The sequence below is a fragment of the Aureococcus anophagefferens genome, assembly GCF_000186865.1.
Source record: "Aureococcus anophagefferens unplaced genomic scaffold AURANscaffold_13, whole genome shotgun sequence".
NCBI classification, from domain to species: Eukaryota; class Pelagophyceae; order Pelagomonadales; family Pelagomonadaceae; genus Aureococcus; species Aureococcus anophagefferens.
This window is the reverse complement of record NW_008705573.1, coordinates 2,373-27,854: the sequence shown is the minus strand read 5'-3', so window position 1 is coordinate 27,854 and position 25,482 is coordinate 2,373. Positions and strand designations below refer to the sequence as shown.

At 70.1% G+C, this 25,482-nt stretch overlaps 10 protein-coding genes across 10 annotated transcripts in view; 8 read left to right on the top strand and 2 right to left on the bottom strand.

The window, feature by feature from the left end:
• Positions 1-510: 510 nt before the first annotated feature.
• Positions 511-1,789, top strand: AURANDRAFT_65060 (hypothetical protein; the record flags this gene model as incomplete). Its single annotated transcript, XM_009040151.1, has 2 exons — positions 511-958; positions 1,014-1,789. The coding sequence occupies 2 exons, from the start codon at positions 511-513 to the stop codon at positions 1,787-1,789; spliced, it is 1,224 nt and encodes a 407-aa protein (XP_009038399.1).
• Positions 1,790-2,219: 430 nt separating this feature from the next.
• On the bottom strand, positions 2,220-2,702 carry AURANDRAFT_65059 (hypothetical protein; the record flags this gene model as incomplete). The annotated part of the gene is made up of 1 exon (XM_009039893.1): positions 2,220-2,702. The coding sequence occupies one exon, from the start codon at positions 2,700-2,702 to the stop codon at positions 2,220-2,222; it is 483 nt and encodes a 160-aa protein (XP_009038141.1).
• A 476-nt stretch (positions 2,703-3,178) lies between these two features.
• On the top strand, positions 3,179-5,014 carry AURANDRAFT_65058 (hypothetical protein; the record flags this gene model as incomplete). The annotated part of the gene is made up of 1 exon (XM_009040152.1): positions 3,179-5,014. The coding sequence occupies one exon, from the start codon at positions 3,179-3,181 to the stop codon at positions 5,012-5,014; it is 1,836 nt and encodes a 611-aa protein (XP_009038400.1).
• A 1,344-nt stretch (positions 5,015-6,358) lies between these two features.
• Positions 6,359-7,280, top strand: AURANDRAFT_28354 (hypothetical protein; the record flags this gene model as incomplete). Its single annotated transcript, XM_009040153.1, has 2 exons — positions 6,359-6,660; positions 6,740-7,280. Coding segments are annotated over 2 exons (843 nt in total), but the record flags the coding sequence as incomplete, so codon positions are not given.
• Positions 7,281-13,080: 5,800 nt separating this feature from the next.
• Positions 13,081-13,482, top strand: AURANDRAFT_12320 (hypothetical protein; the record flags this gene model as incomplete). The annotated part of the gene is made up of 1 exon (XM_009040154.1): positions 13,081-13,482. A coding segment is annotated over one exon (402 nt), but the record flags the coding sequence as incomplete, so codon positions are not given.
• Positions 13,483-15,215: 1,733 nt separating this feature from the next.
• AURANDRAFT_28458 (hypothetical protein) lies at positions 15,216-15,488 on the top strand (the record flags this gene model as incomplete). Its single annotated transcript, XM_009040155.1, has 1 exon — positions 15,216-15,488. A coding segment is annotated over one exon (273 nt), but the record flags the coding sequence as incomplete, so codon positions are not given.
• Positions 15,489-16,568: 1,080 nt separating this feature from the next.
• Positions 16,569-18,620, bottom strand: AURANDRAFT_65056 (hypothetical protein; the record flags this gene model as incomplete). Its single annotated transcript, XM_009039892.1, has 1 exon — positions 16,569-18,620. One exon carries the CDS (start codon positions 18,618-18,620, stop codon positions 16,569-16,571), a length of 2,052 nt encoding a protein of 683 aa, XP_009038140.1.
• A 382-nt stretch (positions 18,621-19,002) lies between these two features.
• AURANDRAFT_65055 (hypothetical protein) lies at positions 19,003-20,867 on the top strand (the record flags this gene model as incomplete). The annotated part of the gene is made up of 2 exons (XM_009040156.1): positions 19,003-19,910; positions 19,961-20,867. The coding sequence occupies 2 exons, from the start codon at positions 19,003-19,005 to the stop codon at positions 20,865-20,867; spliced, it is 1,815 nt and encodes a 604-aa protein (XP_009038404.1).
• Positions 20,868-21,872: 1,005 nt separating this feature from the next.
• Positions 21,873-23,060, top strand: AURANDRAFT_65054 (hypothetical protein; the record flags this gene model as incomplete). Its single annotated transcript, XM_009040157.1, has 2 exons — positions 21,873-22,166; positions 22,665-23,060. The coding sequence occupies 2 exons, from the start codon at positions 21,873-21,875 to the stop codon at positions 23,058-23,060; spliced, it is 690 nt and encodes a 229-aa protein (XP_009038405.1).
• Positions 23,061-23,268: 208 nt separating this feature from the next.
• The window catches only part of AURANDRAFT_65053 (hypothetical protein), a gene marked incomplete at both ends in the record, with an annotated part of 4,579 nt that continues 2,365 nt past the window's right edge, over positions 23,269-25,482 (top strand). Inside the window, one exon of the mRNA XM_009040158.1 lies at positions 23,269-25,452. Within this exon, the coding sequence (XP_009038406.1) occupies positions 23,269-25,452 (2,184 nt within the window). The remainder of the gene's footprint in view (positions 25,453-25,482) is intronic.

Below are 25,482 nucleotides of genomic sequence, written 5' to 3'. Positions count from 1 at the left end.
GCTGCCTCCTAGTGCGGCGGCGGGCGGCGCGGGCTGCCGACCGGCCGCCGATGCGCCGGCGCGTCGCGTCGCGCGGCGGCCGACACCATGCGGGGTTCTGCGACGCTGGTATCGCTTCACGAGCTGAGGATCTAAGACAGAATCTGATGAGCGTGCTCTGTGAAGGATCTAATATTTTAAATGGAATCAATTCCATTTCTGTGAGGTCTGAGATACGGTCACTACTGGCCCCTCGATGTCAGCCAACCAGACAAAACGGACACGATGCAGTCTGGGGCACGTGCGACCAGATGCGGCTTTTTTGGACTCATCAGCGACCCAGCTGTCATCACCGACTTTCGCCAAAGCTCAATGTGGCATGTTGAATTGGGCTGTGGCCGTGGCTCGACACGAGCTCGAGCTCTCGTGTGTGCACACAAGCTCTGGCCGAGCTCGAGCTCTCGTGTGTGTGCACAAGCTCTCGGCCAGCGCGTGCTCCGCGGACGCGGCGCGCTTTGCACAACGTCTGCGATGCGACACGCACTCGCGGCACTCGCGCTGCTCCGCATGGCGGCGCCGCTCGCGCCGTCGCGGACGCCGCACAGCGGCTACCACGGCCAGGGGTCGTCGACGCCCTTCTTCGAGGGCTGGTACAACCGGCTCACGCTGCCGGAGGCGGAGACGTCCGTCGCGCTCATCTTCGCGGTCTTCGACCCGGGCGCGCGCACGCCGCGGTCCGGCGTCGAGGCGCAGGTGCTCGTCGCGCGGCCCGCGGGCGGCGCGCGGCGCGTCGCGGCGTCGCGCGACGTGTCGCGCTTCGCGGCGGCGCCGCACGCGCTCGACGTGCGCGCGACCCTGGCCGGCGGCGACGCCTTCGCGCTGACGTCGACGCGGCAGCGGGGCCGCGTCGACGGCGTCGCCTGGGACTTTTCCGTCGAGCCCGTGCTCGGCCGGCGCCGGCGTCGAGCGACGGGCGCGTGTTTTTCGGGCCGGGAAGCGAGAGTTTTAAAATCCGACCTCGTCGCCCGTCGTAGGCTGGGGCGGCGCCTTCGCCAACGCGAGCGCGCGGCAGTACTCGACGGCGGGCTGGCTCGCGTCGCTGGGCCCGCTCTTCAGCCCGCACTACCAGGTGCTCATGAGCCTCGGGCGGGCGACGGGCTTTGTCGAGGTCGACGGCGAACGGCTGAGCTTCGCCCGGGCGCCGTTCTACGCGGAGAAGAACTGGGGCGCGGCGTTTCCGAGCCGGTGGTGGTGGCTCCAGTGCAACGCGTTCGAGGCCTCGCTCGAGGGCTGCTCCGAGCTGACGCTGACGGCGACGGGCGCGACGCGGCAGCTGCTCGCGGGCACGCGCCTCGACCGGAGCGAGGACGTCGCGCTCATCGGCCTCCACGTCGACGGCGAGTTCCTCCCGTTTCCGGACGTCCGGTGGACCGTCGCGCCCTGGGGCGACTGGCGGGTGTCGGGCGCCTACGAGGGCCTGACCGTGGACATCGCGGCGACGGCGAGCGACGCGGGCGTGCCCGTGCGCGTGCCGACGGACGCCGGCATGGCCGACGGCGCGACGGAGACGTACGACGGCCGCCTCTCGGTGGAGCTGCGCCGCGGCGGGGACGTGCTCGTGGCCGCGTCGACGCACCTCGCCTGCTGCGAGACGGGCGGCGACTACGCGTCCGGGGTCTGGGGGCCCGCGGCGAGCGAGATGGCCGAGCCGCTCCGCACCGTCGCGTTCAACCTCGACCTCGAGCGCGCCGTGTCCGCGGGGCTCGACGCGGCGCAGCGGCGCGGGTGGCTCGAGGTCCCCGGGTTGTAGTAAGCCCTCTGACCACAAGCAATCTTAGGCCTATCCAGGGTCGCGTTCCGGTTCTGAAATTCACCGAGGAACGGGCTCCATAGGGCGATAAATCAAAGAATGTGGGGAAAATCAAATTTTTGTTGAATTTCAAGTTGAAGAAACGAAAAAATTTCTTACCTGGCAGGGGCCCCAAACACGTCTATATTTGGGTTTCGCAGTCCCGGTATTCAAGAAGCATCAAAGCCGGGTGATCCTCGTCTTTCGGCTCGCAATTTTGTTGAATTTTAAGGAAATTGGACCATGTCCCGTCCATTTTGCACGCGCGCGCGCGCGCGCGTTCGTTACGTAAAGAGTAAGTAATCCCGGCACATCGAATTAATCAAAGCCGCGGACAGAAGATTTCACCGAGGTCGGGGGGGCGATTTCAGGTCGCATCGCTACCCTGGGCCTATCGCCGCGCGACGAGGCGGTGCTTGTCGCTGAGGCCGTCGTACTTCGCGACCATCTTCCGGAGCTTGGCCTCCGTGAGCTGCTGGGGGTTGCGCTTCACGTCGCGGGCCATCTTCGCGCAGTCGTCGCCGTACTTGGCCATGAGCTTGACGATGTAGGCCTGCTTGTCCTCGGACATGGGCGGCCGGCGGTCGTTCGTGCCGATCTTCGTGAGGTCGGCCTGCTGCGGGATGTCGACGAACTCGAGCTCGACGGCCTGGTCCACGCGCTCGCCGGCCGGCGCCGCGCCGGGCAGCTTGCCGACGGCGCGGTTCACGTCGTGGGCGAGGCCCAGGCGCTTCATGTTGTGCTCCCGCGTCTTGCGGAAGTCCCAGTGCTTCGCGACCTCGGCGTCGTCGTGCTGCACCTTCTTGAAAAACTTCTTGTCCGCCTTGCGCTTGACCTTCGTCGTCGTCGCGCGCCGCCGCTGGTGCTTGACCATGGGGAGAATGCGACGGCGCGAGGCGCGGCTTCGGGCGCCTCCCCCTCGTTGTCGCCGGTCGATCAATGCCGGCTTGGAATCCGTAGGTTGAAGGTGGTTCGGCGCGCGGTTCTGCTACGGCCGCGCGCGCGATGCGCGACCGGAAGTGCGGCGCGCGTCGTCGAGCGCGCTGCGAGATTATGTGGCGCGGCTCGTTCGAGCGATGCCGACCGCGCGCGCCGCGGCGGCGATCGCGCCGCCGCGCGTTCTGCTATTCGCGAGCTGCGGACTTCCGGCTGGTCATCGTCGTCCACGGAGCGTCCGGCAGCGAGCGTCGTCCCGGATGCCTCTAAAATCGCCCACTTAGACACAGCTTCAACGACTTCAACTTGAAAAATTGTCGCAAATTGAGCTTACGTAGAGGAGACGAAGACAAAGCTTCGCGTCTTGTCGACGGCACCCGCTGCTGCCCCCTAGCGGGCGGCAGACGCCGACCCATGGTCAACTGCGCGTGGTGGTTCCATCCCCGGCTGGCGGCGCCGCGCGAGGCCGCGGCGGCGGGGCTCTGCAAGACGCCGCGCCGGGTCGAGGCGGACGGCCTCGACGCGCCGGCGTCGGAGGTCTTCGGCTCCGCGCGGCGGCGGTCGCGCCGGGAGGAGGCGCTCGACTTTAGCGACCACGGCGCGCTCGCGCTGCAGTCGCCGCAGAGCGATGAGAGCGACGAGTGGGCGCTCATCTCCGTTGAGTCCGAGGAGGAGAAGGACGCGAAGCGCCTGAAGCGCCAGGCGTCCTGGGACTCGAGCCTCACGAGCCACTCGGACGACGAAGCGGACGGCGAGGCCGCCGACGACGCGTCGAGCGGGCGCGCGTCGAGCGACCCGTCGAGCTCGCTCGACGACACGTCGTACGACGGGCGCGTGGTCCGGGGCTCCGGCGAGGCCTACCGCGCGGCGGGCGACGGCGACGGCGGCGACGGCGACCTCGACGACCGGCCGGACTCGCCGCGGTCCGTGAGCGAGGACGACTCGAGCCTGGACAGCACGGCCTACGGCGGCCGCATCGTCCGCGCGGACGCGCAGCGGTCGCCGCCCCGCGTCGAGAACCTCGCGGACGCGGCGCGCGAGGTCCTCGACCTCGCGGCGGGCGACGACGAGGTCCGCGAGGACCGCGCGCCCGTCCGCGAGGCGCGGCCGCGGGTGTCGAGCGACGAGAGCCTCGACTGCTCGCGCTACGGGGGGCGGGCGCTCGTGGCCGCGTCGCGGAGCGCGTGCGACCTCCGCGGCGTCGGCGGCGACGACGACGACGACGACCTCCGCGACGGGCGCACGCCGCCGCCGCCGTCCTGGCCCGGCGACGACGGGGGCTTGGACGGCACGCGGCGCGGCGGCCGGGTTCCGACGTTCGGGCGGCCGCGCGCGGCGTCCTTCACGTGCCTCGCGGTCTTGGACGACGCGGCGGGCATCGGCGCCGCGCTCGGGCGGCCGCGGAGCGCGGGTCTGGACGCCGAGGCGGCGATGGCCGAGGCGTCGCTGGACGACTCCTTCTACGGGTCGCGCGCGGTGTCCGCGGAGCGGCGGTCGTCGTCGTTTCACCGCCGCTTCCCGGTGAGCGCGTCGCTGCCGTCCATCGCCCACGAGGAGGGCCTGGGGGCGACGCGCCGGCCCCGGTGCGTGCGCTTCGCGACGCCCCTCGTCGCGCGCGTCGAGTTCTTCGAGCCCGCGCGCGCCTCGGAGAAGGCGAGTACGTGGTTCTCCCGGGCCGAGTACAAGTCGATCCGCGACGCGGCCTGGTTCATCGAGGGCCTGGAGCAGGACGAGGGCGAGCAGGACTTCGCGACGACGGCGGGCACCGTGGAGAGCCGGCGGGGCATCCGCGACGAGGAGTCGAACGAGGCGCGGCGCGCGCGGATCCGCGCCGTCCGCTGGGCCGTCGTCGCCGCGTCGGAGCAGTTCCTGCCGCCGGACGTCGTCGCCAAGCTCGCGACGTCCGACGAGGCCGCCGCGCTCGCGCGGTCCGCGGGCGAGGAGGACCGCGCCGCCGCCGAGGAGGACGCGGGCGCGCCGTCGTCCGAGAGCCCCAAGTCGCCCGAGGCCGCGACGGTGACGCGCGCCGCGGTCCAGAAGATCCTCAAGGACCACCGGGGGGCGAGCGGCCTGGCGCCCCTCGTCCGCCGCGACTCGCTGGAGAATTTGCTCGAGGACACGTCGACGCGGCGGCGCCGCGAGGCGGGCGACGCGGAGCGCGAGCGCGAGGCCGGGCGCATGACGGCCGCGCGGTCGCGCGCCGCGCTGAAGCTCTACTTCGACGCGCGCCAGGCGCGGAGCCTGGAGTAACAGTGTGCGCCTGGCGCGCGGAGCCTGGAGTAACAGTGTGCCCGGCTAAGATCCACGGGCTGGTTACGTGCGAAGCCGCCGCGCCCCGCGGGGCGCGCGCGGCGTCGGCGGGACTACCGGATGAGGTCGTAGCCGTAGCTATAGCTGTAGGCGATGGCGGCGCCGTCGTCGGCGCCGTCGTCGGCGGCCGCCGCGTCGTCCCCGCCGTCGTCCGCGGCGCCCGCGGCGGCCGCGGTCGACGAGCCGTCGTCGTCGTCCGACGACGACGAGAACCAGGTCGTGATCGACGGGATGACGTCGAGCTCGTAGAGCAGGAAATAGACGGCGACGACGAGCGCCAGGCAGACGGCGAGCATGGCGCAGTACAGCCCCGCGTTGCTCGTCGGCGCGCCGGCCGGCTTCTTCCGCGCGGCGGCCTTGGGCGCCGGCGGCGCCTGCTTGCCCTTCTTCGATTTCTTCGCGGGCGCCGCCTTCTTGCCCTTCTTCTTCTTCTTTCGTCTCGCCGGCGGCGCGGCGGGCCGCCGCGCGGCCATGTCGGCCTTCTTCAGCGCCGCCTTGATCTCCGCGTCGTTGCAGTCCTTGGCCTTGAGGAAGGCGATGCGCTTCTCCAGGGACGCCGACGCGACGCGCGGGTGCGTCAGGAACTTGAAGGCCCGCGCGACGTTCTCGTCGTCGACCGCGCCGGACGACCGCGCGAGGAGCGGCGTGTCGCTCGCGGGCGGCGCCTCCTCGTCGTAGTCCGCCGGCTCCTCCTTGGTCTCCTCCTCGTAGTCGCCGGCATCGCTCGCCTCCTCCTCCTCCTCGGGCTCCGGCTCGGGCTCCGGCTCGGGCTCGGGCTCGGGCTCGGGCTCCGGCGCCGCATCGTCGGCGCTCGGCGCGTCGTCGCCGTCGGCGGCCTCCTCGTCGCTGCCCTCCTCGTAGGAGCCCTCCTCGCCGGAGCCGCTGCCGCTGCCGGAGCCGCTGCCCTCCTCGTCGTCGTAGGAGCCCTCCTCCTCGTCGCCGGCCATGACCCGCCCGGGGGGAAGCGCCGGTCGCTCCTCTCGCGCGCGACGCACAAGATCGGGAGTCCTGCGCTGCGGGTCGACGACGAAGCCCGACAACGACCTAAAGGCGCCCAAGCAGGCCGCCCCGAAGGCCGAGAACCACTTCCACAGCGAGGCCGGGACGCCGCGAGGGCTGCCCACACCGCGCCGTGAGCGTAGGTGAATTTGGTTTTCCTCAACGATCCGCGCGCTTGCATGTTTCCTTGCCGCGTCTCCTCGAGCCACAGACGCGGTCTCGCGGACGCCGCCGCAGACGTTCGAGCGCGCGCCGCCGCTGCCGCCGACCATGGCGTCGAGCGTCATGGCCGAGAGCGCGCTCTCGAAGCAGAACGACAAGGAGGTGCGGCCCCTCCTGGACCTCGTCGACGAGCTGCGGAGCCTCGGCATCGAGCAGGACCTGCCGCTGCCGCAGATCGCCGTCATGGGCGACCAGTCGTCGGGCAAGTCGAGCGTGCTCGAGGCCCTGAGCGGCGTGCCCTTCCCGCGCGGCACGGGCCTCGTGACGCGCTGCCCCTGCCAGCTCACGATGAAGCGGACGGCCGACGGCGCGCCGCGCGGCGGCCGCGTCCCGCGACGACCCGGAAACGAACGACCGTCGCGCGCGTAGGTGGAAGGGCACGATCAGCGTGCAGCGGCGCGGCGTGACGAACGAGTCCGACGAGCTGCGCGCCGACGTCGGGAGCCCCTCGGAGCTCACGGCGGCGATCGAGCGCGTGACGTCGGCGCTGACCAAGGGCTCGGCGAGCGGCTTCTCGACGGACAGCATCGTCGTGACGGTCAACGCGCCGTCCGTGCCCGACCTGACGATCATCGACCTGCCGGGCATCGTGCGCACGGCGACGCAGGGCCAGGACCCGCGCGTCATCGCGGACGTGAACTCGATGGTCGAGTTCTACCTCAAGCAGGAGCGGACCATCGTGCTCGCCATCGTGCCGTCGAACCAGGACGTGGCCACCGTCGACATCCTCGAGCGCGCGCTCACGGTGGACCCGACGGGCGAGCGCACCATCGGCGTGCTCACGAAGCCGGACCTCATCGGCGAGGGCGCCGAGGACGAGGTCGTCGCGGTGCTGAAGAACGAGCGCAAGCCGCTCAAGCTCGGCTACATCATGGTCAAGAACCGGAGCGCCATGCAGCTCAAGCAGGGCGCCATCAACAGCCCCGCCGCGAACGAGCGCGCGGAGCGCGAGTTCTTCGTGCAGCACCCGGTCTGGAAGACCGTCGACCGGAACCTCCTGGGCGTCGCGAACCTCACGGCCAAGCTCACGAAGCTGCTCACGAAGCGCATCGCGTCCGTGCTGCCGGAGCTCAAGTGGGAGCTCCAGGAGCACTTCGAGGAGACGGAGAAGGAGACGGAGAAGCTCGGCGACCCGCCGCCGGCGGGCGGCATGGAGCGCGCGAAGCTCGTGCTGCGGCTCTTCGCGGACTACTCGTCCGTGCTGCGCCACAGCGCCCGCGGCGACTATCGCGAGCAGATCCTGAGCCAGAACCCCCGGCTGCGGCTGCGCGCCGTCGCGGACCGCGTCTTCCGCCAGCTCGAGCAGGAGATCTCCGAGCAGAAGCCCGACTTCGAGGCCCACGACTTCACGATGAAGCTGCACCAGGAACTGAAGGCGCTGCGGGGCCGCGAGCTGCCCGGTTTGTTGAACTCCTACTTCTTCTACGGCTTCATGGCGCGCCACGTCGACATCGGCGTGGCTGTTTCAACTTCACCTGTGTTCCACGCGTGATGTTTGGAGGCGGATGCGTTCGTCTGGAACGCGCGCGCGCGGCACGTCCCGACGTCTCTCGCCCCCCCCCCAGGTCGAGATGTGGCGGCCGCTCATCGACGGCGCGAAGGCGCGGCTCTACGACGCGGCGCTCGACGCCGGCGGCGACATCGCCGAGGAGATCTTCCCGGCCTACCCCGGCTGCTCCCACGCCGTGCGCTGCGTGCTCGGCGACTTCCTCGCGGAGAACTCGGAGACGATGACGGCCAAGGTCGAGGACGTCTTCAAGCACGAGAGCGACCCGTTCATCTCGAAGAACGAGCTGTCCGAGGCCATCCTCAAGGTGCGCTTCGAACGGTTCGAGAAGGCGCTCGCCGCCGTCATGGACGCCTGCGGCTCCGGCGAGGCCGACGCGGCCAAGTCCGCGGAGAAGGAGCGCAACGTCGCGAACGCCAAGGGCGCCGCGGGCGACGCGAAGCTCGCCGAGAGCCACGCGGACGCGGCGGGGGCGCCCGCGGAGGCGAAGGAGGAGGCTCTCGTGAGCGCCGCCGACGACAAGCGCCGCTCGACGAAGGACGCGCTCAAGGAGCACCCGCTCAAGGAGATGGTCATGACGAGCCTCGGCCGGTGGTACATGGCGAACCACGGCGTCACGTCCCTGTCCATGGTCGAGGACATGCGCACCGTGCTCATCGCCTACTGGGGCGTCGCCGCGAAGCGCATCACGGAGAACATCTGCATGCTCTTCGAGACGCATCTGCTGGCCAAGCTCGGCGAGGACGTCGAGAAGAAGCTGCTGCACCACGCCCAGAAGGACGACGGCGGCGTCGCCGACGAGCTGCTGGCCCAGGACGCGGAGATCGAGCGGCGCCGCGAGGAGACGCGCAAGAAGAAGACGCGCGTCGCCGGGGCTTTGAACTCGCTGTCCAAGTTCGCGCCGAATTGCGTCGCCAAGCCGCGCGAGGGGACCGCGTCGAAGAAGGAGGTCGTCACGGCGCCGACGCTGGAGACCGTGAGCCTCACGCGGTCGGACGAGCAGGTGCCGAAGGCGGAGGTCGTGGTGCTGTCGGGGGACGAGAAGCCGCCCCTGGAGACGTTCACGTTCTCGAGCAACGGCGACAACGGCGGCTTCATCTACTGGCTCGGCACGTCGGGCCGCCGCGACCGCTTCACGAACCCCATGGAGAAGGGCCGCGTGCGCGTGACGTCCTCGGGCATGGCCCAGGGCTCCGAGGCGCTGCTCGTCGCGCGGAAGCGGCAGCCGTGCTGGACGGCGGCAACGCCCGACGCGTGGATCTGCCTCGACCTGGGCCGCAACCGGGCGCTCAAGCCGACGCACTACACGCTCTGCAACGGCTCGCCGGACCCGGGCATGGACCTGACGGCCTGGGCCCTCGAGGGCTACGACGCGACGAAGGACGCGTGGCTGAACCTCCACGCGGGGCCCGTGGAGCCGCTCCCGTCGCCCTGGGGCGTCAAGACCTACCCCGTGGACTCGAAGAACAAGGCCTGGCGCTACCTGCGCCTGCACCTCGCCGGGGCCAACTCCAAGGGCACGATGGAGATGCCCGTCTGCGCGTGGGAGTTCTACGGCCAGCTCTTCGCGGCCTGACGCGGCGGACCTAAGTTTGCCCGTCGCTTTCTTTAGGGCGGCGCGCCTACGCGAGGTATTTCAGCGTGAGCGTGACCTCGTTGCCCATGTCGGCGCCGTCCCACTTGTCGACGGCCGTGACGGCGGACGCCTCCTCCTCGAACTCGACCTTGCCCTTGCACCCGAGGACCGGGTCCTCCTCGTCGATGGAGAACGTGACGACGGCGCCGACGGACTCCATCTGGCCCCGCAGCGCGTCCTCGCCCATCATGGGGAAGCCCGCGAAGGACAGCTTGGCGGACGTGAAGGACGGCGCGGCCATCATCTCCTCGGCGACGGCGAAGACCGCCTTGTAGACGTCCTCCTTGCCGTAGCGCATCTCCGCGCCCGGGCGGTCGTTGACGTACTCCATGAAGGCGTTGGCGCCGTTGATGTCGCCCTTGTTGTAGAGGCCGTCGACGTAGGTCTTGATCTCCGGCTTCTCGTAGATGAGGAACTCGTACGCCGACGCGCCGGCCGGCGGGCCCGCGGCGTCGGGCGCGCCCATGATGATGCGCGCCTCCATGAGGCGGAGCTTCACGGACATGTCGTCCATGTCGGGCGTCGTCGGGATGCCCATCATCTCCAGCTCGGCGTTGATGTCGGCCATGCTCACGTCCTTGAGCTTCTCGAACTCGGCCATCATCTCCGGCGACGTGGGATCGATGTTGCCCACGCGCAGCGCCGCGGCGCGGCGCGGCGCGACGCGCAGGGGCTGGAGCGCGAGGGCGGGGACGACCGCGAGGAGGAGCAGCGTGCGCGCCATGGTTTTTTGCACGTGCGGCGTCGACAAGGTCGAGTGCCTCAAGTCCTTCGAGGCGGCGATCCCCGACGAGAATCAGGTGCTGCACCATGACTCCATGTTTACTGTGAAGCTTGGGTGAAGGACGAGTCGGGCGCGGCGCGCCCCGGGACGCGCCAAGAGCGAGTCTCTCCGCGCGTTAATCCGCGCGCGTCTCGACCGCCCCGGAGACGCGCCCCAAGATGCGGATGCGACGCCTCGCGCCTCGCGACGAGCCGAGTTCGTCGTCCTACGTCGTCGTCGAAGCGCCGGAGCTCCGGGGTCGTAAGCCAGCGCGGCTCGGGCTCGACCCGTACTCGCCACAAGCGCACGTTAGAAAGTCGACGTCCGTCACCCCGGCGCCTCGCGGGAGGCGCGCGCGAGGAGCCAGGAGCAGACGTACTCGGCGACGGCGTCGGAGCCCGGCTCCTGCGTGAGGCCGTGCCACATCTCGTCGACGCCGTCGATCGCGTCCGCGTAGACGAAGGTCTTGTCGCTCGAGCCGGCGCGCGCGTGGAATTCGAGGGAGCCCGCCGGGTCGCACATGGTGTCGCCGCGCGCGTGGACCACGAGGAGCGGCGCCGTCACGGTCGGCGCGGCGCCGCGGACGCGGTCCGTCGCCAGGAGCGTCTCGTGGCCCACGCGCGCGCGCAGCTTGCCCGTGTAGACGCCCGTGCAGTCGTCTATGGCGTCGTCGGCCTTGAGGAGCGGGAACTTGACGTTGAGGCTCTTGTCCGCGAGGGGCGTCTGGGGGAAGTACGCGCTCAGCTGCGTCGAGATCGGGTAGAGGATCGCGTTCAGCGGCTGGGCCTTGAGCTTCTCGAGGCTCAGCGCCGGCGCCAGGAGCACGGCGCCCGCGAGGTCCCCCGTGCCGCCGAGGGCCGCGGCGAGCGACGCCGTCACGAGCCCGCCGTAGCTCACGCCGAGCGCGAACGCCGGCACGTTCGGGTATCGCGCGCGCGCGTCCTCGAAGACGAGGCGCGCGTCGCGCTCGATGTCGCTGAAGCGCTCGAAGTAGCCCATGGCGTCGGCCTCGACGCGCTCCGACGTGCCGTAGCTCTGCATGTCCGCGCCGACGCAGACGAAGCCCGCCTCGTTCAGCGCCTGGACCATCGACCGCTCGTACTGGAGGCCCAGGGCCTCGCCGCCGCTCAGGATGGACCGATGCCTCAGGAACTCGTAGCGCGTGTTGCTGTCGATGCCGTGGTAGAGCAGCACGACGCCGCGCACGGGCGCGACGAGCGGCGGCCACTCGAAGCAGGCGAGGTGGAGCCCCTGGCTGTTGACCAGCGCGCTCTGCGCGCAGCTCGGCGAGTTCGACACGTGCCACTGGGGCGGCTCCTCCTCGACGCCGTCCTCGGCGGGCGCGCAGCAGCTCGCCACCGACTCGAAGTACTCGAAGTCCGCCATGATGGGCAGCCAGACTGTGGTGTGAGAGCGTCGGAGAGAAATCGCGTCTGCAACCCGGTTCAAGATGCCGCATTTTCATCGTGGTGAGAGAGAGAGAGAGAGAGTCGCTCCCCCCGGCGGGCTGCTCTCCGATTCGTATCGATCGACGAGGTGCTCGGCGCTTCCGGTGTCGTGCTCTCCGTCATGCCGACGCCGCAGGAGCTCGAGGTCGCGAAGCGGCAGGCCGTGCTGCAGCGGCACGGCAACGACTTTTACGTCCAGGACGTCGTCGAGTGCCTGAGCTCCGACGACTCGGACTTTGGCGAGGAGGACCTCCCGCTGGAGCAGCGGACGAGCTACAAGCGCGCGCAGCGGCTCGAGGCCAAGCGCGTCGCGACGGAGGTCGAGGCGCGACGAAAACGCGACCGCGAGCGCGGCCGCGGCGCGGCGGCCGCGGACGCGCCCATCGACCAGCCCGACTGAACGATGTTTTGCTGCGTGGTGGTGATGCGCGGTGGAAGAGAGACGGTTCGACATCATCGGCGGTCGTCGTCTCGTGTTCTCGGGACGCGCGCGCGCGCGTTGGGCGCTCCGGCGTAAGATGCGACGCTGTTTCTCCGCGGCACACCGGGTCGCCGACGTCGCCGGAGAGATGCCGGCCGGAGAAACGCGGCACCAGTCGCAGCTTTCGCTCGCGTATGGACGACGACTTGGAACCTCTCGCGACGCCGAGCTCTCGCAGCCGAAAGACGCCTCGAAAGGAGCACCGGCCCGGCGTCTACCGGCGCGCTTCGCTTCAACACGCAAGTATCTGAACGGGGCAGCATTGGGCGCCGCGCAACGACGCGGACACTGGTGGGCGCCGCGACGACGGTTCGCGCCGCGCGACGGTCCGCGCCAGCAGCTTTCTCAAGATGCCGACGGACGACATCCTCGCGTACAATGTGCAGTACTTTGACGAGCGCGCCCAGCTCGTGCGCGAGTACCGCCTCAACAGCTACAAGGACTGCACGCTCGAGCTGCTGGACACGAAGTGCAACAAGATGTACCTGAAGCGCATCTACTGCCCCGAGGTGACGCGGGACCGGCTCTACGTGGGCTCCGTCGTCAACGTCTTCGGCCGCGCGCTCCAGGTCCTGGCGCCCGCGGATCTCGGCACGGGCCTCTACGCGGAGGCGATGACGAGCTCCGCGACGGGCTGCGTGCGCGTCGGGAGCCCCGCGGACCTGCCGGGCGTCGTCGGCGCGCTCCAGGCGAACTTCACGAGCCTCCGGGCCCTCAAGACGCTCGCCCTCGACGAGCTCGAGCCGGGGCTGCGAGACGCGCTCACGCGCGGCTCGCGCGGCGGCGTCGCGGTCTACGTCGACGTCTACACGCACGGGTCCACCTCCGCCGCCGCGGACCTCGAGCGCGTGCTGAGCGCCTGCGCCGGGGTCGAGGCGGCCCTGGTCGGCGTCGACGCGTCGCTCCTCGGCCGCAACGGCGCGACGGTCGAGCTCGAGGCGGGCGCGCCCTGCACGCTCTGCCTCGTCAAGCCCCACGTCGTCGAGGAGCGGAAGCTCGGCGACGTCCTGACCGCCATCGTCGAGAGCGGCTTCGAGGTCGCGGGCTTCCAGCTCGTGACGCTCGACGCGAAGATGGCCCACGAGTTCTTCGCGCCCTACAAGGGCGTCATGCCGCGCCACGAGGACATCGTCGCCCACTGCCTCGAGGGCGCGGCCCTCGCCGTCCAGATCCGCTCCGACGTCGCGTCCTTCCGCGAGTTCTGCGGGCCCGCGGACATCAAGCTCGCGCAGGCGCTCCGACCGAAGAGCCTCCGGGCCACCTTCGGCAAGTCCGTCGTCAAGAACGCCGTCCACTGCACGGACCTCGACGAAGACGGGTTTTTGGAGTGCAACTACTACTTCAACGTGCTCCAGGGCCTCGCGTAGAAGACGCGCGGAAGACGCGCGCGCCCCCCGCTCCCCACCCGTAAGTATCGATCTTCGCCGCGGCCTCGCGGCGGGGCACACCCGGCTTCGCAGCAACACGTCCCTTAGAGAACGTCGCAGGCGGCGAGGAGCTGGCAGACCGTCGCGTAGTTCGCCCAGCAGTTGAGGGACCAGAAGATGGCGCGGATCTCGTGGCTCCCGTACCAGGCGTACCAGAAGGTGTGGGCGACGCGCGAGGCGGCGTAGGTGACGAAGATGAGCCTGGCCGTCGCGAGCGTCGGCTGCACGAGCACGAGCAGCGCGTGGAGCGTCAGCGTCAGCGGGACGTTCTCGACGTCGTTGCCGTGGATGTTGTGCAGCGTCGTCTTGACCAGGTCCTGCTCCGTTTTGCGGGGCGCGACCTTGGCCGAGCCCGTCGCGTAGTCCCAGGGGTTCTTGGAGAAGGAGTTGTTCTTGCACGCGGTCAGCACCTGCGCCCACGCCATCGCGTGCGTCTTCGCGAAGAGCACGCACGTCGTGAGCAGCATGAGGCGGAAGACCTCGTTCGACGGCGTGACAATCGCATCGAGCGGCAGCTTGCCGGGCGTCGGTCGCTCGATGGTCCCCGACGTGATGAGCCAGAGGTTCCCGAAGACGAGGCCGGAGAGGAAGACCCAGATGTGCCAGGTCTCGAAGCCGTCCTTCCACAGCGGGCACAGGCTCTTTTGCGGGAGAAACGTCTGTTGCGACGCGGACATCGTTGACGAATCTCAAGAAGGCGAGGACCGCGGCGAGCACGCAGCCCTTGGCGCCGGAGAGCACGAAGAGGGCAAACGAGAGATACACAAAGTACAATGTAAAGCGGTGAACCTCGAACTTTTGGCACAACAGGCTGGTGGCTGCGAGAGGCAGCCCCATGTTCCGCCGCGGCGCCGTCGTCGTCGCGGCGTTGCTCATCGGAAGCACGTACGGAAGCACGTACGCCCGCAGAGTCCTCGAAGAAGACGTCGAGCTCCCGCCGACGCCGGCGCCGTCCGAGCTGCCGACGCCGACGCCGACGGCCATGCCCGCCACGGGCGCGCCGTCGCTCCTGCCATCGTCATCTCCGACGTCGACCTTTGCGCCGACGCCGCGTCCGAGCGTGTCCGCTCCTTCTCCGCTGCCGTCGCCCGCGCCGAGCGCGCTGCCGACGAGCGCTCCGACGCTTTCGAGACCGCCGACGAAGAGCCCGACGGCGAGCTTCGCGCCGTCCCGATCGCCGACGACGTCCCAGCCCAGCGTCTCCGTCGCGCCGACGGTCGACGTCTACCTGCGCTACGACACAAAGTGCGACAACAAAAACCTCCGGCACAAATACCGCCGCATCGTGACGCTGCTCGCGACGCTGACGATCGCGATGCTCATCGCGACGTTCATCATGGGCGGCGTCACGCTGTTTCGCACGAAGTGCATCGTCCACTGCTGCCGCAAGCAGAAGACGGAGGCCTACAACACCTGGACCGACCCCCACTCGTACTACGGCCGCGCCAAGACGTCGTTCATGGCGTACCTCGCCAAGTTCGACCACCCGAACCAGCCGCCGCCGCGGCCGCGGCCGGCCGCCGGCGGCGCCATGGCGCACCGCGGCGACGACCGGGAGACCATGCTCTGAATTTAAAATTTTACTCGTTGTTGAAGGTTCAACCAAGCGTAACGGCGCTGCGAGCATGGACGCTGCCTTCGTTTGAGGACCACTGAGGATGCTGTGCTCGTTGTTGTTCGTGCGGTTGCGCCGCTGGGGCTCGGACCACCGGTCGCTCGGCGCGGTGCTGAAGGACCTGTTCATCATCGCGAGCTATTACGTCGTCGGCATCCTGGTGTTGCATCGGTTCGAGGGCTGGTCGACGGTCGACTCCATCTATTTCCTCTCCGTGACGGTCACGACCATCGGCTACGGCGACATCTCGCCGACGACGAACGCCGGGCAGCTCGCGTCCTGCGCGCTCATCCTCGCGGGCATCGTGTTCGTGCTCACGACGCTGTCGAAGTACGCGAGCGCGCTCGCGACGCTCGTCAGGACGCTCACGAAGTCGATCATGCGCCTGGCCGGCCACGAGATGGTCAACGTCGGCGACCTGCCCATCGAGGGCTTCTCGCCGGCGACCGTGAACTCGCTCATCTTCTACCCGCGGGTCTACGCCGTCGCCGTGGCGCCGCTCGTCGTCGTCTTCTTCGTCTTCACGGAGAAGTGGCGGCACCTCCTCGACCTCAGCCACTTCGAGGCCTTTTACTTCGCCGTCGTCACCTGCACGACCGTCGGCTACGGCGACTTCGCGCCGCGGACGCCGCGGGACAAGCTCGTGTGCTCGTTCTTCCTCGTGCTCGCCGTCGTCGTGCTCTCGGACACGATCTCGCAGCTCTTCGACATCCGCCTGAAGAAGCGGATCCGCGAGGGCAAGTCCTGCCAGCCGGACCTCGAGGGGCTGCTGCTCGCGAAGATCCGGGACCAGGGCGCGGACCCGCGGACCGTCGCCGTCTACGAGAGCGACTACGTCGTCGCCGCGCTCGTCGAGTCGGGCATCGTCGACGCCGACACGTGCCGCGCCATCCGCCGCTTCTACCACTGGACGGCCCTCGGCGCCGACGGCGACCACCACGACATCGACCTCGGCGACCTGCACCACAAGCTCGTCAACGACGCGCGGCGCGAGGCCGACGCGAAGAGCCGCCGCGTCGCGCGGCTGGGGAGCCTGCACGACATCGCCCAGGGCGCCGCGGCGGGCGTGGCGGCGGTCGCCGCGGACGCGGGCATCGCCGCCGAGCATGTGTTCGCGAGCCCGCGCGACGCGCCCGTCTCCGAGGACTTTGGCGAGTGGTACGCGACGGTCTGGACGCCCAAGGCCCAAGCGGCCCAGGAGGAGGCGCAGCTGCGCAAGGCGGCGGAGGCGCACTGCGCGGCCCACTACCACGTCTACGCTTCCGCGGCGACAGCACCGGGGAAGGTCGCCCCGGAGGAGAAGGTGAGGCGCGTCGACGACGCCGAGAGGCCCGCCGCCGGCGACTCCCCGCGCGCGATGCCGCCCGCGAACCACCTCGCGCCCCTCGCGGGTTAGTTAAGTGGCGCCGGCGAAGTTGATGTTGCGAGGCACGGGGAAGTCCAGGCGGACGTGGTGCTTCTCGAGCACCGCGAGCTCGCGGCCGAGCGTCGCGGCTCGGACGGCGTACTGGCACTGGGTCCAGAGCTCGGGGAGCCCTCCGGTGAGACCGGACGTCGTCGCGATCTTGGCGTTGGAGAGGAAGCGCAGGACGCCCCGCGCGGCGGTCGCGGACGCTTCGAGGGAAGTCGTGGAGCTTCTTTCTCGGCCGTGAAACGCGGCGTAGGCGCGCGCGAGGTCGACGTCCATGGCGCCGCTCAGCGCGGCTCGCACGCGCTCGTCCTCGTCCCGCAGGGAAGCGAACCAGTCCCGCAACTCGGTCCATCGCGACGCGGACACGAGGGCGGCGGCGACCTCCCGCGCGAGGTTCCGCGCGAACGTCGCCGTCGGGCACGCGTCGTCGCGCGGCGGCGGCCCGGCGACGGCCGCGGGGCAGCGCGCGGGCTCGCGGCCCGACGCGACGGCGTCGCCATGGGCGCTCGCCGCGGCCGCGGCCAGGGCCCACGCCTCGAGCACGCCGTCGGCGACGGGCGGCGCCCCGGGCCCCGCGCGCAGCGCCGCGACGTTGCGCGCCGCGAGCGCCGTCCGTTTCCGCGCGGCCGACGCCTCGTAGTGCGCCATCGCGCCGGCGTAGTCCGCCCGGTGGTGCGCGGCGACGCCGAGGTGGAGGTGGAGGAGCCACGCGTCGTCCGGGTGCGCCGCGGACGCGAGCGCGCGCTCCATGAGCGAAACCCACGCGTCGTCGACCATGAACGACGTGACGACGTCCGCAGTGTTCGCCTCGGCGCCGAACGTGCCGTTGACGAGCAGCGACGCCCAGGGCCGCGCCGCCGGGTCCGCGGCGACGGCCTCGTCGACGGATCCGAACGCGAGGCCCGGCGCGCCGGGGAAGGGGCGCGCCTCGCTCGTGGAGAAGGGGGCTGCGACATCTCCCGCGTCGTCGACGAGCGCCGCGTGGAGCGCGCCCCAGGCGCCTCCGCGGTGGAGCACGCGCGACGGCGGCGCGTCGGCGACCGACGCCAGGAACGCGTCGACGTCGTCGAACTCGGCCCGCGCGGGGCCGACCGTTTCGAGCCGTTCGGCGACCGCCGCGACCGCCGCCGCGTAGGGGCCGTTCAGCTTCGTTGCGTCCGCCTCCATGGCCAGCGGCGAGAAGCTCTCGGTCCACGCGCGCCGCGCGCCGGCGCCGAGCGGGAACGTCTGGCTCTGCGTCGGCGCGGGCCCCGCCTGGAGCTCGACGTAGTCGCCGTCGCCGGGCGACGACAGGAAGCGCATGCGCGCGGCGTCGTCGTCGTCGGTGCCCCAGACCCAGTACTTGCGGCCCTCGGCCTGCGTCGCGGATTGCGCGTGCAGGAGACCTCTTCCCCGGCCGTCGTGGATGGACATGAAGGCGTGGTCGCCGCCGCCCCCGCGGATGAAGTTTTCGCGGGCCTTGCCGTAGTTGGCCGGGTACGAGTGGTCGGTGGGAGCGAAGCTCGCGTTCGCGCCCGCGTCGGCGAAGAAGGGGAACGGCGCGGCCTCGAGGGGCCGCGCGGGGTCGTCGCCCGTCGAGACGATCGCGAGGTCCGCGGGCAGCACGACGCGGGAGCGCTCGCCGATCTTCGCGCCGACGTTCGTCCACCAGTAGCCCGCGACGGGCGTCGGGTTCGGGTTGTTCACGGTGACGCGCGTCCAGAGCGTCGTCCCGTTCGGCGGGAGGAACGCGTCGACCTGCCAGGTCGTGTTCATCTCGCGGTCGAACTCGTAGACGCGCACGAGCGGTCCCCGCGCCGTGGCGACTTCGGCGACGAAGACGGGCTGCGACGTGAAGACGCTGTGGCCGAGCCGCGGCCAGTTCCACTCCACGCCGCCCGAGGTCCACGCGTTGAGCCGCCCGAGATTCGCCGGCTGGTACACCGGGTTCCGGAAGAGGAGTTCTTCGTTGTTTGCCGTTATAGACGCGAGCTTGCCGCCGGTCGCGGGGAAGAACGTCGCGACGAGCGAGGCCGAGGAAGCCGTGACGATCGGCATCGAGCCCGTCCGCGTCGTCTCCGCGCCGTCGCGCGTGTAGTCGTCGACGACGCGGTACGGCAGCGACGGGTACGACTGGTTGATCAAATTCTCCCAGATGTCGTCGGGGCACGAATCGCCGAGCCGGTCGTCCGCGATGGGCTTCGGCGTCGTGTCCACGAAGTGCGGCAGCAGCGACGGCGGAAAGACGACGCTCATGTTCATTTGTTGCGCGCCGAGCTCGATGACCGTGGCCGCTGCGGCGGTGCTCAACAGCATGATGGCGAACAGACTCATGTCAGAATTGGGCTGCTGCTACTCCGACCATCGACTGAGCGAGCGCGCGTAAAACTCGATGGTTGAAGGTTCAAGGTTGGGCTGCCATCCTCAGAATTCAGAGACGATGGCGAGCGCTCCTCATCACGTGCTGCTGCTCCTCACTCGCACTCCTCGCATTCACCCCCTACTCCTCCTCCTCACGCTCTCCACTGCCTTTGACGCCTGCTCCTACGACGGTCGCGTCTCGTGGGACGGCCCGAAGGCGTTTCTCGCGCTGCTGCCGTGCGATGCGACGGATCCGCACAGCCAGTGGGCGGGCGCGACGCTCAGCGATGGTGCCGCGGCGAGCGAGATCACAAACGGCGCCGCGTGTCTCTCGACGATCAGCGACGAGCCCGCGCGCGTCGTGAGCCCCTGCGACGCGACGCGCTGGTCTCTGCGCGCCAACCAGACGCTCGCCGTCACCGCGGCCGCCGCCGGCACGCTCGTCGGCAAAGGCGTCGGCGCCTGCCTCGACCTGCGCGGCGGCGGCGGCCCCACGGTCGAGCTCTGGACCTGCCACCCGGCCGGCGACGCGGACGCGCCGAACCAGCAGTGGACCTACGAGGCGGACGGCACCATCCGCAGCCCGAAGAACCCGGGCAAGTGCGTCACGCTCAATCGCACGGCGATGAACCCCTACGTGGCGACGCCCTGCGCCTGGCCGAACAAGCCGCCGAGCACCGCGCCGCCGCGCTCCGACGCGCTCCGCGGCGTCGCGCTCCTCGAGGACGCGACGCCGATCCCGCTCTACGGCGCGGACACGTTCTACCCCGCGGAGGACCGCGACGGCAACTTCTACTCGGGCTTCGACGACGGCGGGCTCGGCGGCGGCGGGACCTCGTCCGTGTCCGTCAGCTCGTCGTCGCCCACGGGCTTCGGGTCCACGACGGGATCCGCGGTCGTGTCCGGCGGCCGCGACTGGCGCAACCTCTCCGTCGCGGCCGTCGGCGGGCCCATCGTCGAGGACGGCTTTCCCATGCAAGGTCCAGCGTCCCAAATTTTCAGCGGGGAAAAGCCCCTCATCCTCTCATCCCCGGTAGGCTCGGCCGCTACACGTCGGCGAACTTGTTCGTCAACGGGACCTGGTGGACGGGCAGCTACGGCCTCGGCCTGAGCTCGAAGACGAACTCGCTGTCCATCGAGATCGGCCCGTTCGTCGGCTTCCGCCACAGCGTCGACGGCGGCGCGACGTGGAAGAAGCCGATGAGCGGCGGCGCGGAGTTGAACGTGTCGCGGAACCTCTGGGGCGAGCGCGCGGCCGACGCGCCGCCCCGCGGCCCGCCGATCGACGGCGAACCGCTCGGCTCGCCCGCGGGCGTCAAGATGGGCTCGCCGCACGTCGTCGACCACGGGCCCGAGAACGTGCGGAGCCCCGACGGCAAGGTGTACGTCGTCGCCGGCGGCTGCCTCGCGCCGCGCGCGAACGAGAACTGCACGTGGATCTCGGGCGACGGCATCTTCCTCGCGCGGGCCTCCTTCGACGCCGCGGACCCGGACTCGCTCAACGACGCGAGCAACTGGGAGTTCATGGGCGTCGACGGCTGGGTCGGCGACGTCGACGACGCGAAGCCCGTCTTCGAGTGGGAGGGACGCGTCGGCGCCGTCACGGCGACCTGGGCTCCGGCGCTGCAGCGCTACCTCTTCTGCGTGACCGCGCCGACGACGCACGCCTGGGCCAACGAGGGCCCCTACGACACGTTCGTGCTCGAGGCGCCGCGCCTCACGGGCCCCTTCTCGCTCGTGACGTACATGCCCAAGTTCGGCATGCAGGCCTACTTTGTCTCCGCGCCGTCGGCCTGGATGGCGGACACGCTAAACGACGGCGACTTTGACGCGGTCCTGACCTTCTCGGCCAACTTCGCGTGCAACATCGAGGGCTGCGCGCCCAACGTGAAGCACGCGACCTACGGCGCGAACGTGCTCCCCGTGCGATTCCTCGGCGCGTGATAGAACAACAGATTATTAAAGTCGAAGCGGGGGCAGCGTCCTCGGCGCGCGGAGAGGCTCATTCGTCGCGGCTGGAGCGGAGTTGAGAGCCGAAGTGGGGGCGAGGTCCGAGGTCGGGCCGGCTGCTCGCGGAGGCTCTTCAACCATGGGCTGCTCCTCGTCGCTTTTGGCTTCTGCGGCCGCCGGCTTTGGCTGCTCCTCGTCCTCGCTGGGCGCTCCTTGAGTCACGCGTGCGCTCGCGGATCTAGGAAAGAGAAAGTGCGCCGGACCGCCGCCCTTTCGCGGCGCGCTGGAGCGGCGCGGATCTCCGGTCACGTTCAGGTTCGTCGCCACGGGATTCCCGAGGTCCGGGTCCGCGGCGCGCACGGAATCGATCAGCGCCGCGAGCCACTTGCCGCCCGTCGGGTCGTCGGGCAGATCCGCCGCGTCGGCCGCGGAGAAGTCGTAAAAGTGGAGCGTCCACGCGTCGTACTTGGACGCGGCGAAGAACTCGGCGCCGGCGGCGCCCTGGAACGAGTTGAAGAAGAGCCCGCTGCCGAAGAAGTGCGCGCCGGTGTCGACGGCGACGGCGTCGCCGCGGCCCTCGAAGGCCTCGACGCGCCGCGCGGCGCCGCCGTAGCAGGAGCAGGAGGAGAGCCAGTACGTCTCGGCGTCGCACTCCGTGCTGAAGGCGTCGACGAGATAGACGGCGCCGCGCACCTCGCTCGAGATGAGCAGCTCGAGTGACACACTGTTTGCGAGCGTCGCGAGCGTGAGCCCCAGGAGGGTGAGTGATGAAGCCATCAAAGGATGACAAGCTTTTGCGAGACGGCTGGCCGAGGGGCTGCAGACAAGCTTTCGCGAGTGCTGCTCTGAATCCACGGGGCTGCTCGCCGGCACCGGGTGAGTGCTGCTCTGAATCAACGGGCTACTGGCTTCCACAGTTCTTCCATACTTCGTGCCGGCTGCAACGAGCTAAAGTTGGAGAGCGACGACATGACGTTGAGCTAAAGTTGTGGGCACAGCATGGCTGCGATTGCTGCGGCAGCCCCCTTTTCTGCGCGCGCCTGGGTGGCGACGCACGGCGACGCGCTGCACGTCGACGAGTTGTTCATCGAGAAGCTCAAGCTCGCGGCGCTCGACCGCTTCGCGCTCGACGGCGGCGACGCGCTGCTCGAGTTCGGCGACGAGGTTCGAGCCGATGCAGCAGAGGCCTACGCCGACACCTGGGTCCGCGAGGGCCTCGAGGCGCTGGAGGCGCACGCGGCGAGCGGGCGGTCCCTGCGGCGCGCGCCGAAGCCGGCCGACGTCGACGCGCTGGTCCGCGTCCGCGAGGAGCGCAGCCGAGCGGACGGACCGAGGGAGCAGTTTCGTGAAAACTCGGAGCGACCTTGTGAAGTGGAGCGCTCCGCGGCCATCGGGTTGCAGGCTTCACTGGTCGAGTCCCGGCGCCAGCCAGGACGGGAGGTGCGGCTGGTTCCCGCGAGCGACGTCTTCGACGAGAAGACGATCGACGTGCCCGCTTGCTGTTTGGACGCGCCGCGGTTGTACGGCGCCACGCACGACGTCGTCAACGTGCGCAAGCTCTTCGATGACGTTTTTTGTGCTTCTGACTGTGCGCGGGCGGCGAAAACGATCATTATTGCGGGCCGACGGTCGAGGCGCCAGGGCGGCAAGTGCTCTTTGGGCCTCGGAGCCGCGCCGTCGGACAAGGTCATGGGCTTTGTGCCCTTCTTGGGCTGGACCAGTGCTGGTTCTTTGGACTCGGCGAGGTTTTTTGTTTTGGTACACCAGCGTTGCGCTTTTTTGGCCGCGAAGGCGTGCAAATTGACCGTGTCCGACCTTCGGCCCGCGGCGTGCTTTTTACTGAGCTATTCGCCGCACGACACGAAGCATCCACTGGCCTCCGACGTCGCGAGCTTTGGTTCGAAGGAACGAGGCTCCAAGGCGTCGTACAGCTACTCGGACGCGCACGTCGACAAGGCCCAGGTGCCCGCCTACGACGTCTCCGCGGTGCTCTACTTCAACACGATCGGGAGCGGCTTCGACGGCGGCGGCTTTGCTTTCGTGGATGGAGATGGAGACACGGTCGTGGAGCCGCGAGCGGGGCGCTTGCTCGTGTTTTCGTCGGGCTGCGAGAACCTGCATCGTGTTTTGGCCGTGACGCGCGGGACGCGGTTTGCGATGACGATGTGGTGGTCTTTAAGAAGCTGAGTGAGGTTTACTAAAACACGCGCGAGGTGGTTCGCGGATGGACGAGTATGGTTGGATCGCCTTTTTATCACACCTCTGAAGGCGTTTTTTTAGATAAATGGTGCACCTTGAAGATTATTGAAAACTTTCGATGGAGGACGCAGGAACACTTGATGGAGGCTATGTCCTCGATGGGCGGGTACCGCAGCTCGGAGAAGGCTGCATCTGGATGACGCGCCGCGTCGCGCGCGCTGCGCTGGCCTGCGCCGCGGTCGGCGCTCGGGCGCAATTCTGCGAGGTGACGATCCAGGTCGACGGCGCGGGCGTAGGCCTCGCCTTCGCGGACGATGCGGAGCTCGACGCCGCCGTGCGCGGGTTCGTGGCCCGCTTCGCGCTGCCCCTCGACCAAATGGGCTGCGCCGACGACGGTTGCGCCGTCGAGTACATCAAGGCGCACGCGCGCCTGAACGCCGCCTGCGACGCCGCGCCCTACGGCGACGCCGCGGCGTCCGACGTGGACGCCGCGTCTCCTGACGACGCTGCGCCTCTGGACGACGACAACGCCGCGCGGTCCGAGCCCGGCGCCGCGGCTCTGGACGACGACGATGCCGCGCGGTCCGAGCCCGACGCTGCGCGTCTGGACGACGACAACGCCGCGCGGTCCGAGCCCGGCGCCGCGGCTCTGGACGACGACGATGCCGCGCGGTCCGAGCCCGACGCCGCGGCTCTGGACGACGACGATGCCGCGCGGTCCGAGCCCGACGCCGCGGCGGACGCCGGTGAGCGCGAGGCCTCGGCCGAGGCCGCGCCGGCCGGAGCGGCGGCGCTCCTCCCGTCGACGCTCGAGGACTACGTGACCCTGTGGATGGTCGCGTGGTCCGCGTGCTTCGCCGTCGCCGCGGTGGTCGCGGCGCTCGATCGCGCGCTCGACCTCCGCGTCGAAGACCGGTGCCCGCGCTTCCGGCGGGCCTTCTCGCTGCCGCGCGGCGCGCGGCGCTGGCTCCTCGCGACGGGCGGTTTTGCGGCGTTGCTGGACGCGCGCGGGAACCTGCTGCCGAACCTGCACGACGCGCTCCACGGCCCCGGGGGGCTCTGCCGCGTCGGCGCCGTGGGCCACGCGTCGCTCCACGACCTCAAGGTCGAGGGCGCGTCCTACGCCCTCTACGCGCTCGAGGCGGCGCTCGGCGCGGCGCAGCTCTTCGCGGCGTCGATGGATGCGCCGGCGAGCCCGCTCCGGGAGACCCTGCTCTGGGTGTTGCTGCATTCGTCGGAGCGCGCGTGCTCCGAGTCGCACGGCCTGGGCAAGCAGTGGGCGTACGCGGCGCTCGTCCAGCTCTGGGTCGCCCTCACGCCCGACGACCCGGGGCCGAGCGCGGGCGCCGTCGGCGTCCTCTTTCAGATCTGGGCCACGCACGCCTTCTCGGGCGCCGAGAAGGCCGGTCTCGGGCGCGAGGCGTGGGTGCGGACGGGCGGCGCGCTGCGCGCAGCGCTGTCGATGCCCGTCTATGCGGCGCCGCTCGGCGCCCGCGCCGCGCGCGCGATGCCCCCGAGGCTTGGGGGGTTTTTGACGCGCGGCGCCGTCCTGTTCGAGCTCGGTTTGGGACCGCTGCTCCTGGTGCGGCGCCGCGCGGTCGGGGCGGCGCTGGTTCTCTTCCACGGCGTCAACCTGTGGACGCTCGCGATCTTCGAGTTCCCCCTCGTCGCCCTGGGCGCGAGCGCGCCGCTCCTGCTCGCACCGCCGCCGCCGCCGCGAGGAGAAAATGGACGCCGCGGCGGCCGCGTCCAAGCCTCGCTGGCCGCGCTCCTGGTCTACGCGAACGCGCGCGTCCTCTGCGCGTCGTGCAACGCGACGCTGAAGTCGAGGTATGCGGGCGCCCTGGAGCTTCCGGCGTCCGCGCGGCGCTTCCTCGGGTTGCTGGCCATCGACCAGAACTGGCCCCTCTTCGCCCAGGTCTGGCAGCCCTGCACGTTCCGGGTCCACACGACGCTGGCGTCGGGCGACCATGCGAGCGCCTACGACTGGCTCGCGGGCGGCGACGTTGCGATGTCCGCGGCCGGCGAGTCGCTTCTCGAATTCGCGAACCGCGACTTTGGCGCCAGGCCCCACTCGGTCTGGGGCGGCATCTGGGGCTGGAGCGCGATGGGGAGCGCCCATCTGCACGGCCTGCTGCAAGGCCACCTGCGCACGGACACGCGCGTCCAGCGCCGAGTCTGCGACTCGCTCCTGGCCGCGCCGCCGCGCGATGACGCCGAGGTCCGGCCCGACGGCGAGATCCGCGCGACGTTCCAGTTCACATGGCGCGGGGCCCAGCGGTCGTTCACCGTCGCCGTGCCCGGCGGGGGCACGCTCTGGTCCGCGCGCGACGCGTCGCGGGACGTCGCCGCCGTCTGCGACGACGCGGGTGTGCCCGCGGTCGACTGCGACGCGACGCTCAAGCCCCAC